This window comes from Pyrus communis, chromosome 10 (genome assembly GCF_963583255.1).
Source record: "Pyrus communis chromosome 10, drPyrComm1.1, whole genome shotgun sequence".
NCBI classification, from domain to species: domain Eukaryota; kingdom Viridiplantae; phylum Streptophyta; class Magnoliopsida; order Rosales; family Rosaceae; genus Pyrus; species Pyrus communis.
In genome coordinates this window covers 2103123-2120754 of record NC_084812.1, presented here as the reverse complement: position 1 = coordinate 2120754, position 17632 = coordinate 2103123, and the positions used below count along the sequence as shown (strand labels likewise).

The 17632-nt window shown below is 37.3% G+C and overlaps 1 protein-coding gene across 3 annotated transcripts; it reads right to left on the bottom strand.

Moving 5' to 3' along the window:
* Positions 1–12430: 12430 nt before the first annotated feature.
* LOC137747559 (uncharacterized) lies at positions 12431–17293 on the bottom strand. 3 transcript variants are annotated; one of them, XR_011069977.1, is made up of 5 exons: positions 17156–17293; positions 15941–16373; positions 14967–15647; positions 13025–14336; positions 12431–12822 (listed from the first exon to the last, which is right to left on the bottom strand). XR_011069977.1 is itself a non-coding variant. In XM_068487689.1 (4 exons), the coding sequence occupies exons 2-4, from the start codon at positions 16340–16342 to the stop codon at positions 14289–14291; spliced, it is 1131 nt and encodes a 376-aa protein (XP_068343790.1). In that variant the 5' UTR covers positions 16343–16373; positions 17156–17293; the 3' UTR covers positions 12431–14288. The 3 variants fall into 3 exon arrangements, 2 of the variants coding, with proteins under 2 accessions (XP_068343790.1, XP_068343789.1); XM_068487689.1 differs by having other exon boundaries at positions 12431–14336; XM_068487688.1 differs by lacking the exons at positions 12431–12822; positions 13025–14336 and having other exon boundaries at positions 14660–15647.
* Positions 17294–17632: the final 339 nt, after the last annotated feature.

The following is a 17632-nucleotide window of genomic DNA, read 5'->3' as shown; positions in this document are numbered from 1 at the left end:
TGGCCGATTTTCTTATTTTGTTTTCTTTTTCTTTTTCATTTTTATGCTGGGTTTCCTTAAAACTATAGGAGCCAAGATAATATCTTAAGAGAAAGATGTTGCACTCCCAGATCATCTCCGGGTCTAAAGATCCTGAGTCTAAGGATCAAATAATTCGGATCGTTGAAATTTGATCCAACGGCTACAATTATTATAATTTTTAGAGTTACAAACAGAAGTCCCTCTAAAAGTTATAATAATTGTAACCGTTAGATCAAATTTCAACAGCTCGGATCATTTGATCCTTAAACTCAGGATCTTTAGATTCAGAGAGGATTTGCTTTCCTCCCTTTCACCTAGCTTTTTACTGACCCTCGTGACCATGGTTTTTTACCAAAGGGAAAAAGGAAAAAAAAAAAAAATTAACCCTCTAGTCGGGTGTAATTTTTTTTATTTTATTTTATTTTATTTCTCTGGATTTAATTAGGAATTAGTGAATCGCTAACAAGTAGGTTAGCTTCCTCTCTCTCTCTCTCTCGTTTGTATGTAATGTATATTCTGCTCTCTATTTTTCTACAAAGTTTGTGATATCATTTTGCATCAATGGATATTAATTGGTTGCCTAGCTACTTGCGTTTCAAGAATTTCACTTTTTCCACATTGAATTATTCGGCGACTTTTGAACGTGGGCGTAGTTATATTACTCAAAGCAAATTTGTTATGTTCTTTACACTCTAAGTGTTAGAATTTCTCTATCCCAAATCGACCAGAAGGTTTGAGAACAAACTCTTTAAATAGAATCACTCCACTCTAACTAACACCAAGACATTTTGTATTAAAATTCCACACCTGACGAATTAAGCATGTGGCCAAGTGGGGACAATATCGGTGTTGTTGGAGTGGGCCCACGGTCCGTCTACCTGAAATTTAACATGGTATCAGAGCCAGGGGACGGGCCTGTACATCCATGTGAACGGATGGGTCCCCTTTGACCCCGCGCGAACGGGTGAGCCTCGACTTGGCTCCATGTAGGCCAAGAGATGCCACGTGAATGGGTGAGTTCCCATTGGCCCCCTATGAACGGGTGACCCCCGGTTTGGCTCCACGTGGTTGCCGATGTGTGGAACTTCACGTGTGACCCATAAAATGGGGTCTCACGTGCGAGGGAGTGTTAGAATTCCTCTGTCCCACATCGGCAAGAAGGCTTGAGAACAAGCCCTTTAAATAGAATTACCCCACTCTAACTAACACCGAGGTCTTTTGTATTAAAACCCCACACTTGACGAATTAAGCAGGTGGCCAAATGGGGACAGTATCGGTGTTGTTGGAGTGGGCCCATGGCCCGTCTGCCTAAAATTTAACACTGATTTCGACTCCACCGCTTACAATTCATATTAATTTAAAGTAAAATATCACTTATAGAAAATGTATATGGCAATTAATAGTAGGGTTTTCAGGAGTTGTATATTTTAAACTCAATTCGATTTTTGGGAGAAGAGAGCTTGGTTGATTAGAGAACAAGTTGTTGCAACCCAAACAAATGTACTGATGTATGTTACCAATGCACTAAGATTTGCATATTTCATGGTTATACTCTAGAGCAGGCTGTATAATATATGCTATTATGAATGGCTATTAGTTAAGTTGAGCAACCCAATGTAAATATGTCTAGTAAAGAGAAATGCTAAGGGGATTTTTTTAAAGCGGGACTTTCCATAGACTTTGTCACATCCTGGCCCGGACCCTCACTACATCCCGAGCTCAACTCCACCGTAGCACGATATTGTCTGCTTTGGACCCCTACCACACCCTCACAGTTTTGTTTCTGGAAACTCACATGAGAACTTCTCAGTGGGTCACCCATCCTAGGATTGCTCCATCCTAGGATTGCTCTCGCACGAACTCGCTTAACTTCGGAGTTCTTACGGAACTCGAAGCCAGTGAGCTTCCAAAAGGCCTCATGCTAAATGGAGGTGAGCATATACATATAAGGCTTACAGGATTCACTTCCCTTAGTGATGTGGGATGTAACAATCCACCCCCCTTAGAGGCCCGACTCCCTCGTCGGCACACATCCGACCAGGGATTGACTCTGATACCAAATTGTCACATCCTGGCCCGGGCCCCACCACATCTCGGGCTTGACTCCACTGTAGTACGATATTGTTCGCTTTGGACCCCCACCACGCCCTCACGGTTTTGTTTCTAGGAACTCACGCGAGCAGAACTTCCCAGTGGATCACCCATCCTGAGAATGCTCTGGCCCCTTTCTTGCTTAATTTCGGAGTTCTTACGGAACCCGAAGTTAGTGAGCTCCCAAAAGGCCTCATACTAAATGGAGGTGAGCATATACATATAAAGTTTACAGGATCCACTCCTCTCGACAATGTGGGATGTAACAAACTCTATATCTGTCACCTTACAGTTTAATGTTAATTCTCGTACTAACATTATAAAATATCGTGACAGAGAATTCATGAAAAATCTCATTTTTGAAAGAATTCCTTTAACATTTCTTGTAATAAAATATACGTGAATCATGCATGAAGTTTTTATAGTACCATTTTGGGGTACCACGAATTTTATTCACAATGTTGAATCTATGAGCTAGTAGTAGAAAGCATTAGGAAAAAAAATCAAAGTTTATTCACAAACGAATCAAAGTTTAATAGATTTGTATAAACGTTTTTGGTTGGTGAGGAACAATTCTTCTTATACAAGCAATATATGTCAAAAGTGACTTGCAAGTAAGAATCGATGACACCTTACATGTAAAGAAGTAAGCAATATCCTATTACATACACATAAAAAATAAAAAAAAACGTATATTTTGTGATGAACATTAGCGGCTCAAATACTTGATCCTTGTTTTTCTTTTTAAGATTTTCAAAATAAATGTAATATTAATTTTTGTTGTGTTACTAACAAGAGAAGAATTGGCATGAAATATTGTTTTAAAGCAAATATACTGCAATCCAGCATGCAAATGCACTTTTTTGAAACATTCTCCTTTATGGGGTTTCGGGCTTTTGAGTTGTAGTTTAGTGAGGAGTACGATCGAAAATCTTTAGTGATACGGATCAATGCATGGTACGAGAATTCAACGGTTTGGATTGATTCTTGTCCAATCGAACGGTTGGCAAAAATTATGGATTTGGAAAAAAGAGAAACCGGCTAACTCCAATTGCAAGTAAAATTGGGACCTGAAGTGGAGTGGTGGAGACCCATTCAACTGTTTACCTCCAAGGATATCTCTCACTAGGGCTGGGTTCGGTTTTTTTCGGTTCGGTTTTTTCGTAAAACCGAAACCGAACCGAAATTTCGGTTCGGTTCAATTTTTTTTCGGTTCGGTTTCGGTTTTTTTCGGTTTTTTTTTTTTTTTTTTTTTTCCCTCCAAAATTGAAAAAAAAATGGAAATATGAAAGTTCACATTCAAAGTCACTTCTTCATAGTCATCCACATAAAAACCTACAAGTATGAAATCAATCAATTAAGTCTTCTAAGTTCCAACTAGAATCATCAATCAAGTCTTCCAATTTCCAAGTCCTCAAGCTCAATGCTTAGGCGGCCTAGGCGGCAACATAACACCTTTGTTTGAGTTTCCACTTGCCATTTCTACATACAAATAAAAAATGAAACAACATGATGTAAAGCAAGCATGCGACTTAGCATGTAATTAAAATAGTCTAACAAAACCAAATGCAATAAGTAAAATTACGGTAATTACCTTTCTCAACTTCTTCACAAAATTCAATCTCCTCAATGGTTGGCTCATGATGTAATGCTACATGAATTGACCTAAGCCAATTTTGTGTACATATCAAAGCTTCCACCATTTTTGGACTCAAAGAACTACGATATGGATCAATTATTCGTCCACTTGTGCTAAAGGAGGATTCCGAAGCAATGGTTGATACGGGAATAGCTAAAATCTCTTTTGCAACTCGTGCCAAAATAGGATACTTAGAAAGCCCATTCACCCTCCACCAATTCAAGATATCAAAGTTTGCCTCTTCTTCCCCTTCATTAGGATCCGAAAGATACCTATCCAAATCATTGTGCACAATACGGGCTCTCTTTGCTTTTCTCATTTCACTTTTCTCTTTCAACTTTCTTTCAATCTCTGTCATGCTTGATAAAGGATCTCCACTTGTAGTTGCCGATTGAGAACTACCAACACTACTTGTGCTTTGTTGTGTATCAAAAGACAACTCTTCATGAATCTTGTAAAGATCAAACAACAAATTTTTCACCGCATTGGTTGCAATTTCAACTTTTTCCTCGTCCTCGCCATATAGTATCTCATAATAATCAACCACCTTATCCAATTTATGGCGAGGATCAAGCACAAGTGCAATAAAAACATATTGATTCATATCATCAATTGATCCCCAATATTTGTCATATTTTTCTTGCATCAACATGGAGATCATAGACAAGAATTCATTATCTTTGTTTTCAATGAGGAGACTTTTGATCTTAAACAAATCACCAAAAGTAGTATGAATTGTTGGAGTATTAGAACAACACACTTTTAAAGTGACTTCATAGAAAGGTCTCAAAAAGGATGCAAATATTCCCGCCTCACTCCAATCATGAGTCGAAGGTGGCCCCTCCCTTATATTATCATGATTTTCTTTAATAAAGTAAGGAAGGTAATGACCATCATCTACTTTCAACCTATCAAAAGCCATCTTGAACTTCAAAGCCGATTCTAACATTAAAAATGTGGAATTCCACCTAGTAGGGACATCTAAAATCACAAGCCCTTTGCTTTCTATTCTCACTTTCTCAACACACCTTTTAAAGCTCTCCAACCTTTGAGGGGAAGATCTTACATACCTAACCGCATTACGAATGCTTTGTATGACGGTATTCAACATTTTTATCCCATCATTCACCACCAAATTAAGGATATGAGCAACACACCTCATGTGCAAATACTTTCCATCATGCAAAAGTGCATTAGGAATCCCCCACCCACTTATTCGGTGCACCAAATCCCTTAAGCCGGAATCATTTGCCGAAGCATTGTCAACCGTAATAGTTAACACATTCTCTATGCCCCACTCCACCAAACACTCCTCCAAAAGTTGAGCAATGGATTCTCCTTTATGATTTGGAATGACACAAAAGTTCAAAATCTTTTTATGTAACATCCAATCATCATCAATAAAATGAGCGGTGAGAACCATGTAATTTATTTGTTGAATAGAAGTCCATGTATCCGTTGTTAGACACACCCTAAATGTTTTCAACTGACTTTTCAATTTCTCCTTTTCAGAGTAAAACAAGCCAAGTACATCTTTAGCTATTGTCTTACGACTAGGTACTCTCCACAAAGGACATGCATGCATGCAAAAATGACGAAAACCATCTCCCTCGACGAAAGAAAAAGGTAACTCGTCTATAATTATCATCTCAACACAAGCCTTAGTAACTTCCACTTGAGAAAAACCAATAGCTTCCAACTTATCTTTTGTGCCAGCAAAGGTTAAGATCTTTTGCCTAGTTGCGGCAAATATTTCCTTATTAGGACCATAGCTCCTACATCTAGCTAAGTGATTTCTTATGCAAGTTGTACCATTTTTATCCGTGTCGGCCATATACGATTTGTTGCAATACTTGCACACCCCTTTAACTCTACCTCCCTCAATTATCCTATCAAAATGCTCCCAAATTGTAGATCTTGAATGACTTTTTAGTGTATCCAAGAGAGTGTCTTCGTTACTTACTTGATCACTTGAGCCACCTTGTTTTGGAGTTGCATCCACTAAATTTGTGGATCCACCATGAGTAAGAGGAGTTTGTTGAGTTGAGCTTGATGATCTCATTGAGTTTGAGCTTGAGCTCGAGGCCTTTGATGCACTTGACTTCATCTAATTAAGATACAAAACATATAATAAGCAAAGGTACGATTCACATGCAAAAGGAACAAGAATTGTCTTTGGCCATGATGTCATATTAAGGAACTAGAGTATTGATTTGACACAACCGCTAACCATCAGAAGAGTATTGATTTGATTGAAATATGATCTCAGGTATGTTTGCTGAATATTAGGCTGACTGCAGCAGAGAGCATGACACATGATGTCATTCGGGATTTACTTGGTGTCAAATTGGACATGACTAACTATGCAGTAAGTCTCCGTCACTTGTAAGTGTTAAAACTTCATAGCGGCAATTCTCATTTGTTTTGTTTCTTTTGGTATCATCTAGAACTTGTGTCAAATACGAATCATACATTTCCCTCAACATACGTTTTGATAAAACAGACAAAACTAACACTTTGGTTCTTGTAATACATAGGAACTAGGAAGTGAAACAAAGCAATAAATAATGTTCAAGCTCTTAGATACGCCTACAGGCGGAAAAGAACTACAGCATTTTCTTTATGTTTTACTCATAACTCCCAATATAGCAAGCAAACAAAAGAAAAACTTCAACGAAATTTTAATTTTACAATCGAAATGCTTCAACCAGTAAAAACCCACTTGAATAGTTCGCACAACACAAAGCACACCATACCAATCAAATCAAACTACAATTGTACAGAAAATAAATGTACAAGTAAAATCAAATCTAGAAATTTCGGAAACAAAAGCTCAAACTGACAATCCCAAGTGAATTTGACAACCACCACACCATCCCGGACCATAAAAACGGAAAAAAGGAAGCTAGTCAATAAAACAAGACTGTAAAATTGAAACAAAAAGCAACAAACTTGCAAATATTAGCCCACTGCTAATTGTTGATGTCAGAGTGCTCTCACCTGTTTACGACTTGAGCTTCCACTTCCAGTGCTCTGACCTGTTTAAGACTCGAGATTTAGAGGTTTGGTTTGAATGTAGAGCAGAAAATAAAACATGAGAGTGAGAGTCACTAACCTTTTGCTGGGAATGAGAAATTGAGAATGGTCACAGCAACTCGGCGAGAGCTTGAGAGAGGATGAATTGGGAATGAGAATGGTCACAGTGAGCTTGAGCCTTGAGAGAGAATGAGATTGACAGAGTCTGAGAGAGAGATGAGGCTGAGAGAGGATGAAGAAGACCGAGAAAATGGCTGAGAGTGAGGCGAGACCGAGAGCGGAGACGGAGAGACTGAGAGCGGATGAAGAAGACCTAGGTTTAGGTTTTACGTTTTAGAATTAGGCATAAAACGGTGGCGTTTTAGAATTAGGCATAAAACGACGTCGTTTTTGAAGACTTCGGTTCGGTTCGGTTCGGTTCGGTTTCTGAACCCCAGAAACCGAAACCGAACCAGACACTATTCGGTTCGGTTCGGTTCACCCCTATTCGGTTCGGTTTTTTTTTTTCTTTCGGTTTTTTCGGTTTCGGTCCGGTTTTTTTCGGTTTTCGGTTTTTCCAACCCACCCCTATCTCTCACACATGCTAATTTAATTAAAAAATAACACCGAAGGATCAAATACTACGTATTGCTAAAGAAAAACCCGTCTAAGATTTGAGAGAAACCAAACCTTTCTTGTTGTATTACTTTTTGGGATCTTCTCATGCTCTTGGAAGGTAGCCTCTCTCTAATTTTTGGGGTTTGATGGTCCCCACGGAAGCATGTGGGTTTGAGCTACAAGTAACAAATCTCTCCACCTGTTTTGGTGTATAATTTTTAACTTTTTTGTTGAAGGAATCAACGAGAAGCATGCCAAGATGCATGTGATCTCATTACTCATCCCTAATTGCCTTAATATATGGCTCATAATATTAAACTTCACACATTAAAGGAATGTTAGCAACTTTTGCTAATTGAACAATCTCATCCTAGAATGTTACATGATAATTCGAATTGTTTATTTTTTATTATCAATCTTTGAAGATCAACTCTACCAAAATTATCTGAAGCTAAAATTGTTTAGCATCTAACAATTATATAATAAATAGACGAATCACGTTATTCAGTTAAACACTGAAAATTTGACAACTTTAATCAAACATTTAAACAATTTATGATTGAATTTTTTTCAGAGATGAATTAGAACATAAACATTGCAATCACTGTTCAACATTGTAAAATCAGAAAAAGAACCGAAAAAGTCGGTAGCATACTAACATTCCCCCACAAATTAATCATCTCTCTCTCTGACTGCACACAGAACTGACAACTTTCTATTCAGGTACAATTTTACTACATTATTATGTAGATTACAATCTGATTATTCTTCCTTATCGATTATCTTAAAGTTCGTGCTGCATGAAGAACCATTATTACGTTAAGTGAATACCTTATTAATCTTGGTGAAGTGTGCTTCCTTTGCTTTCTTTCTATGTGAGTAGAAGGCATGAGAATTACCTTTACGATGCTCCAATCACATAAAACAAGAATATAATGTTTCACGACGCACCTATGATTCTTCATTAGCTTTTTTCCCAGTTGTTTAATCTGTAACACGATTCCCCTGATTAACAGTAATCCATGTCCTAATCTTGAATGTTTAACTTTAACTTTTCTTTTATCTCTTAGAGACTTCTTTGTTCACTTGTGCTTCGTCTTGATCATGCTTCCCACATTAACATCTAGGGCAATGTCTCGCCACCTTTGCTAGGCGACAATATCAACACTCCTCCAATGGCTGATGGCTCCATCTTAAAAGGTCAAACTGCATTTGTAAATAATATTTGATAATATTTCCCTCTCCATCTTTATAATTTAATATAACAGACAATATTCCAGGAAAACTTGAGGTAAAGTTATAGTTATTTGAACAAACCATTTTCTTTTTGTGCAAGTAGCCGTTTGATTTGAACCCTGAGAACAGGAAGGTCAAGCTACGAGCCTACAGGGTCATGAACGACGTAACTTTGAGTGAGATCGGCACCTGTTACATAGTATTAATAATCTACTTATACTATGCATGCATGCATATTTATTTAATCTCTAGTATATCAATTTCGTCAACACTCTTCTTCTAACATGTAAATTAGTCACAATACGTTTCAATATATATTGATTATCTCCATGGAAGATGTCCCAACTCCTAAATTGTATACCGTCTAAGGAATTTAAATTGGTTTTTGTCCCCTCCACCAAATTAAAAAAACTAGGGTTTTATAGATCCCTAGGAAATACTCAAGATATATGGTTGTGACAGGAACATCTCCCAATTCCCTTAATCACATTATATAGTATATTACATCAATATTTAAAAGAATTATTAATATAAAATTCCCTTAATATGCTCTCCCAAATTTGCAGCCCTGCCAAAGGAATTGAGCTGGCTAATGTCTGCCCTTGATTAATGCGACCTTGTCGGCATAGACCAAAGGCCTATCTATTTCTGTTTTGTATGATGGCCTTTTCCTCTAGCCTCCACCGCCAATTTCGTATGAACGTCTTACTCCTTCAATATACTATATCATACATAATTCCATATCTCAGTGTTCCACATAGCCCATGATCTTCTTCTCCACCTACCATATATATATATATATATATATATATATATGATCACTGGGATGGATCACAAGGCTTAACTAGTTAATTGTATAGGAAATAATATATACAGATACACACACACACACACACACAAACATACATATATGCACGTACATATGCCTCAAACAACAACAAAATTTTATCTCATTAAGTGTGGTCGGTTGTATAAATCTTAGAACTTCAATGCGCTCGATTTTGCATCATGTATTCCGTTAGTTCTAAGTACTCCATATCTTTTCTTAAAGTTTTTTCCATGTCTTCTTAAATCTTCCTCTACCCCTTTTGCTCTGAGGCTTCATCTTATAGTCTCATCTTCTAACCAGAGCTTTTGTACGTGTTTGGTTCATGTGTCCAAATCCACTTACCCGATTTTCTCTCATTTTATCTTCAATTGCAGCCACTCATACTCATGTGTATATGCCGAGATAATTATTTTAAATGGATGTGTGTGATGAACAAATGGCATCTGATATATATTAAGCGGATCCCAACAATTGCTGACAGCCCAAATACATTAATACTTGTTTGATTGAATTTCTATCCAAGTTTACAGTAGCACACACATGCATGTTCACTGTTCCAAAAGGAAGTGGCATGGAGAACTCGATGGAGAGACACAAAGAAAAAGTTGGCCAGACATTTAATAAGTGCTGCATATGTTAGGTGAAAGTAACTAAAGTTTGTGTTGGACATTCAAAAGACAACTTGTAACATTCTTGTCCAAATTGAAGGTGATAACTGATAAGATGGTGCAACCACATAGCACCCCCAACCAGGCCATTTGTTGATACGTTAAGTTCACGAGCCGGGATAAATTGCAGTAACTCAAAAACGAATTTGTTTGTGCAACTTCATAGTTTGAGTTTTGTTTTTTGCTCATGGTGATCGGTTTAACTAAGTCTTCTTATTTACTTAACGACTTATAAGTTAAGCTCATGGATTGATCGTAATAAGCTGCAGTAACTCTTATCAAAGTTTGGTTGCGCTCTAGTCTTTATCAATAAGACATACATCTCCTCTATGTCTCCATTTGTGGGAGAGGCAAAATCACATGGGATTGACAATGATGAAGAGACGATAGTGAGACAATTGGAGAGGATTTGGTGGAGCCACATAAATGCAACACTCATTTGTTAATCCAAAAACGTCATTGCAAAGAATGACACCTTCGAATTTTGTTGGTCATTTTTGTGACAAACCCACCTGTTTGGTTGCCCTTTTGCTCCTAAGATTCTATCTAATTACTGCCTCTCAAGGAAGGAGACGAGAAATTAAGAAACAAAACAAGAATCATTGCAAGTTTTCATCAACATATGAACTATATATATGAAGGATGCGTATATAAAGTTAGAGATGGCCATGTGGTTAGCTGAGTGCAGCTTTCTGTCATCACTGTAGTCGAACAGGTTGTGTGAATAAGATCGTAGAAGTACCAACCACTTAAAGTCATCGAATCCTTCTGGGCAATATATTTTTGCTTTTTGTGCTTTATTCGAGGCTGCGTTTGTTAGAGAAGATAAATTTAGATAGATTATATTGACTCGATAGATTCAAAGTATATCGAAATTAGAGAAAGAATGAATGATAATTTTTAAATATAAGTTGAAGGTACAAAATGCAGTAGATATAAGGGAAAATTATCCCGACTAATTCTATCATCTTTCTGAAAGGGGTAGCTTTCACTTCTTCATGCGACTAGTCTTGAATTTAGTGAGTTACACTATTTAAGCCAATCAACCCAATCCTCACTAACAGAAGTAGACGCCTAAATGCATTTTGGGATGAACTAGCTAGGTTTGTGTTCAAGTGCCAACCACAACTCATCCGCAAATTTTCACCATGAGTTAGTTCAGATATCCACGTAATAATTATGACTGCAAATTTCCGCCATCTCTTCCTTTGATGAAAATGCACTTACAAAAAAAAAAAGCACCTTTGATTAAAACCAAAAATCTCACGCGCCCATGATGAACGGGGGTTTTGGCCAAAGAATATCCGATGCCAAAGTTTAGAATTCTGAAGGAAAAAAAATGTATTTAGGAGTTTGTGGGTAGCAAATGACTATATAGGAGGGTGGTTGGTCCTTTGGGTGGAGAATGTCCGGCCATATATGGGGGAATTTGGTGAATTATTGCAAGATATTATGTGAAATAATATTTGCAATTACCATGGTAATTATCCCAAATTAAATAGGAAGTTTTGGAGGTTACCTTATTGAATAAAATCAATGAGGAAGTGATGAGGGGAATTCAAATAAATTCCATAAAAATCACCTTTGAACCGTTATTGTATGTTGCATGTGCGTGAGAATTCCAGTGTGCCTCGAAAGTAATCTCGTCTCGTCTTGCTTAACTAAAAATCCACGTATCACCACCATGATTTTTGCGATTATTTTTTGCTCCACAATCATGAATAATAGGAGTTGTAAAGATGTGCAAAAATGCCCTTGTCCAAATGTTAATATGAAAATTAATTTTATCCAAAAACGTTTGCTACCATTTGCATACTAGATTGTCTTCCATGCCATCAAATCATCACTTTATCAAAATTTAATGACTTCTGATGGTGGGTTGCAACTTGCAACCAAATATTGGATACATGAAGCCCAAAAGTCCTTGACCCTACTTTAGCAAGAAAACCAAAACTTGGGCCCATTAAATTGTTTCTTATTTTGTCTTGAGGGCCCATAAAACAGTACTGTTTTGCACGTACAAACAATTGGCCTTTGGAACTTCGGACCCCTAAAGTTGGAACCAATAAATCGGATGGAGATCCTCTCCGGATTTTTGTATCCGAAGCCCGCAAATTCAGAAATCCAAACTACACATTTAAAATCCTATGACCCTTATTTTTCTATTTCACCGGCCACTGCACACAAATCAAACGATCTCTCTCTCTCTCCTTTGAACGACCCAAATCTTTGGATCCGCGGGCTCTAGACTTGAAGATTTGAAAAGGATATTGATTCCCATAAATCTTCACAAGATATGAAAACCTTATCCCAAGATAGAAAAAACTGTCACATTCTCTTAAAATTTTCACGAGATACAAACGATGTAGGGTCTCATGGTATGGCATGCAGCAACAGTGAATGCTCTGCTGATATAGAAACAAATGAATTTCTGCCATGAACTTTCACACAATGCCAGACTTACCAGAGGGGGTGACAATACTTAGCTGAATAATTTGGAATTGCCGAGGCAATCAAATTTTGCGTAGGCGTTATGTCATCATTACATGCTCGAGATTCTGGAATGTTTTGCATCTCACATTTATGAGCATATAGTATTGAGCAATCCTCAAATCTTTACCAAAAGCGAACGCTTCTCATTGTTGGCTACTTGGTTTCCACACCGGATTTGTTCCGAGCTGATATATAGTTTGCGTCGAAAGCATCTGCAGCAGGAACCATAGAAAACTGTAAAAACGAATTTTACTTTCAAACCACGAAGGACATCGAAAACAAGTAATGTTTTTTTCTACAGAAACTTGACAAGGACAAAAGCTAATAATTAAGGTCAATGACAATCTAAATACCATTAACAGAAAAAGATAACTTTGCTTCCTTCCGTATCCAGTTTAACCCTTTCCAGCATACCTCAGTTCAAATCTTGTAGCACAAGGACATGGCTGACAATTTTTGTCAATCAGGGGCAAGCAAAAGCGTGCGTGGATGCTTTATTCGAAGTTATCCATTTGCTTTTTCTTGGGGCATAGTGTCCATCGCTCTGCGCTCTTGTCGAAATGGATAATTGATCCAGTCACTAAAGCTTATGCAGTGCAATGCAATGCAACAGAACCTATCCGATAACTTCCAAAGATACAAACATACAAACAAATACAACAATAATCACAAAGAATTGAAGAGCTGTAGGGCAGTCAGATGGCCTATATATCAGGACATGGATATCTTCTTACTGTTTACACTTGGAAAGTTGGTTATTAGGGGTTAAAACACTCCCAATCAGAAGCTGAGGTAGAATATCGAGAAATAAATCGCACATTTCCTGCTCATCAGCATAAGATACCATCAGGTCTACCGCCCTATGCTAATTCAGCGAATGGCGTACTCAAGCACTTACTTGAACAAAGAACAATATGCAGCTACAGTACACAAGAAAGGAAACATGTTAAGAAATTTTCCAATTGCCCCCAAGATGTAGCACACGTTGTTCGCATCTTTTTAAGAGGTTACAATGTAAAACTCGTCAAGCTACAACTTCCAGAGACACCTGTGACTCTAATTCGTAAGCTTAAAAATACCTAGATATCATCAGTTCCTCCTATAATGCGTCTGGCTTCTGCATAATCCGCAGAAGCCGTTAACCTATCCTTCCAAGATTCTTTTTTTTTTTTTGTTTCCAAATAAACTTCCCATGCTTATGGACATTTACAAAATCCTGAACTTTACTTTAGAAAGACCATCGACCAGACTTGAATAAAGTTATAAACTTTCCCAAATAAACAAAAAAGGACACAGAGACACAGGAAACAGAAAGAACAGAAGACAATAAAAGCAGTAAACCGTAGAAACGACGAAGATTATGAAATGTAGTATGCTGACATGATAAATCTATAGCAGATGGAGAATAAAATTGATATCGGTAAGTCAAGTAAGCTGTAAGTGGAAGTGCTGAGGCAGCGGTTTGAAACAAAACCTTTCAAGCATCTACATCTCAGGTCATCCTGTGTCAGCCACCAGATTTTCTTACTTCCTCCAGTAAAACAAGTATCTAAGGCTCACGGGTGGCCTGATATGGAAGAATGCAGAAACCAGATATATTAATGTGAACAGCAGCATCAGAAGCTGTCTTACTATTGCCCTCGAGTCTAGGCTGATAGAAAGTTGGCAAGCCCCAAGATCATCTTTGGAGACTTGAAAGCAAGGTGACAAGCCTCCTACTCTGTCCCTGGAAAACGCAGTGGATGCATTAATACTGTCCACAAATGAAATCATGGGACATATTATTCACACCAGAGAATCGAAGAGAAAGCAAAGCCTCACAAATCAACAAATAAAGAAAGGATACAGCACTCTATATGTGCAGATGTGTCATAAGAGAACATGCAGAGTCGTTACTTGCAGTTTGCAATATACATCGATAATACCCAAATGCTTACACGAATAGTACAGAAACTTCATATGGTAAGGTTTATGTTGAACCTCTAGATCTTGATATGGATTCAGTACAACCCCAGAAAAAAGCAAAAAGAGAATAATTGATCCACAACGAAGAGTATAATAATAATAGGCATACTTGGAAAAGTTTGTACTACATTGAATCTGGACTATGTGTTGTAACTAAACATAAAAGAACATCAAAACATCTCATCTTGTTTCTTACAGTGGAGCGAGGTCATTAATGAAAATGCTCATCAAGATTCTACAGCTACAAGAAAAAGAAAAATATGAATCAAAACACGCAGTTCCAGTTTTCCTGTCATCTAATATGAATGCTGGTATCTCCAGAAATTAAGTTTCTAAGCTCCATTAAATGTTCATCATTTGATATATGGAGTGAAAGGCGAAGATTCGTCACCAATTCTTCTTGTTCCCAACTTAAAGGTCCTGACGCATGTAATGCCCCTATTGTGCAACGGTAAGCATGCAACTCTAACCTATGGATCTCATCAGCCAATTCTTCTTTAGCAGGAAGGAGAGAGTTTCCTTCCTCGTATCTCAATTGAAAAGAAGATTCGGCATCGGAAAACTGATCATCAAAATCTTCAGTAGAACTAGCAGAAACAGGAGGAGGCAACTTATTGAAATCTTTGCTATCAATACTACAACTACCAACAGAGCATGTAACACCATCAGCATCATTCGAATTTAGGTTCACAGCAAACAAACGCCCAACATCACCACTTGGTTTCCTCCTTTCAACATCCACATCAGACAATACACTTTTTCTGTTGTTAAGAGAAGCACGTATATCTTTTCCACCCTGCATACGTCCTGGTAAAGCAACATCTACCTGTTCAGAAAATGTACAGAAATTCGCAGCAATTACTCGGAGACACCTTCCCTCTTTTTCAACAGCTCTAAACTTCTCAGCAGGTCCACCATATGCTTCATCTTGAGAACACAGGTAGGGTGATCTTCTCTTCAGATGAGAGGAGGCAGTCAGCGTTTCATTCTTCTGAGCTTTACGATATGAATGTTGATTGAACTTTGGAGTTAAAAATTCACCATATTTTTTATTCTCGTAATTGTTCAAACCCTACAAGCAAGTAAACAAAAAGTTAGCACATGAAAACAACATAGAAGAATTTTGTCAGTATTATTCTAACAACCAAAGCAATTTCCAACTTTAAACATTCAAAACGAAAACCTACAAAGCTTATATTGATCACTCGTCGATATGCTTAAATTTTGTACCACTACTGATTAACCTTAATACATACTACATTTTGAGGTCCTCATTACTGTTAACACTTGAAAACTCTTGGACACATAAAACTGATAAATGCAAATAAATAAATTGCGTCGGCAAATATATTAGGATGATATTACCTTTCCAATCACAACCCATTTGTCATCTTGCCAAAACTGTCTGACTCGGATTTCAAATTTTCCGACCTTGTATTGCCGGGAGGATCCAACTGGCCTGATTAAAAAGCACTCCTTTCCCAAAACCTTTGTAATTGCTGCCATTTTCCAAGAAAAATTGTCTAAAAACTCAATGACATCACCAGGAACCAAATTCCCTGAAACTTCCAGTGAAGGTGGGCAAGGCCTGATGGCATCTCTGGATACCCTCTCCACAACGGCGTTATCAGCATTACCCTCATATCCATCATATCTGACAGTGTAGTTGTGGCCGTTACCGCAGATTATCTTAGCAGAGCACCAGCAGCCTGAAGGCATCTCCTTTTTGCTCAATACTTCGACGATGCTCCCTCGTTTGAATCTCATGATGCTATATGCAAATTCCCAATTACAAAACCTGCTTTATGCAATAGAACTAACGTAAGACACAAGACAGAATATGAATTACAGAATAAGATTATATTAATCTCAGCATCTCATAAGGAAGAGTGAGGATCAAGGGCAATCAAATGATTCGAAACAACGTAATACAATTGAAGGAACATCCATATTTAGAGAATCTCAAACAAATAAGAACAAAAATAAAACAGATTTAAAAATCAATTTTTATCTGATCTGCATCTTCTAAACAGCCCAACAGTCAAAAAATTGAAAAACTTGCAGAAACCCTTTGGTTTAAGATTAAAGGACAAAAATTTAACAAGATCATAAATTCAAATCGGACTGCCGAAACTTATGCTCTGTTTGGCTGCTGAGAAAATGCAAGAAAATTAAAAAAGCACCAAACTTTAGATTCCCAACTTTTCCATTCATTAAGACATGAGAAAACTCAAACCAGCACTCAACTGAGCTAAATTCAACTGCATGGTTTAGTTTCATCAACCCAATTTCACAAAACCATCTACCAAACCAGCAAAATTACAGACCAACCCAATGTTTATTTTCTGCCTGTTTCCACCGTTTTCTCGGCAACCAAACAGCTTGGGGAAGGTAAACGATTGAACCCAATAAGCAAAATCAAAACTTTTTTCTGTCAATTCATTCTCTTCACCCAGAAGAAGATCATTAAACTGACAAGAGATAAACAGATTGCAAAGCAAACAAATTTAATCAAAATTACAAATGCAGAGAGAGATTAAAGAATTGAGAAACGTAAACAGAGGGAGGTTTCTGTCTGACCTTTTCTCCAATTCAGAGAGAAAATTTTGGTTATCAGAAAAAGTTTGAACTCTGTGATTCTTCCTCTTCTTCTTCTTGTTGTGGTGGTTTTGTGTTAGTTTTAATTTTTATTGTTTTTTATGTAATTAATTTTTTTTATATTTTTGTCGGAATTTAAAAGGTCCAAATATTTTAGCTTAATAAGCAACGAATATGGCATGGTTTCTATGCCAAGTTGCCATCTTCCCAAGAATAGCTTGCTGAGGTGGGAAATTTTACAGGGGTTAAATTTCGACTACAAATACCAGGTGTAAATTCTAAATACGTACAATTTGAGTTTATAACTTGTTCGCATTTACGTTTTTGTATCGAATTACTTGTGTAATTTAATGTGAGAATGTAAATTGTATTGTAATGAAATGAGTCACAAATACAAGTTTAACGAGTAATTTCAAGTCAAACTTTCAAGCTATGCAAAAAAAGGAACAGCATCAGTTA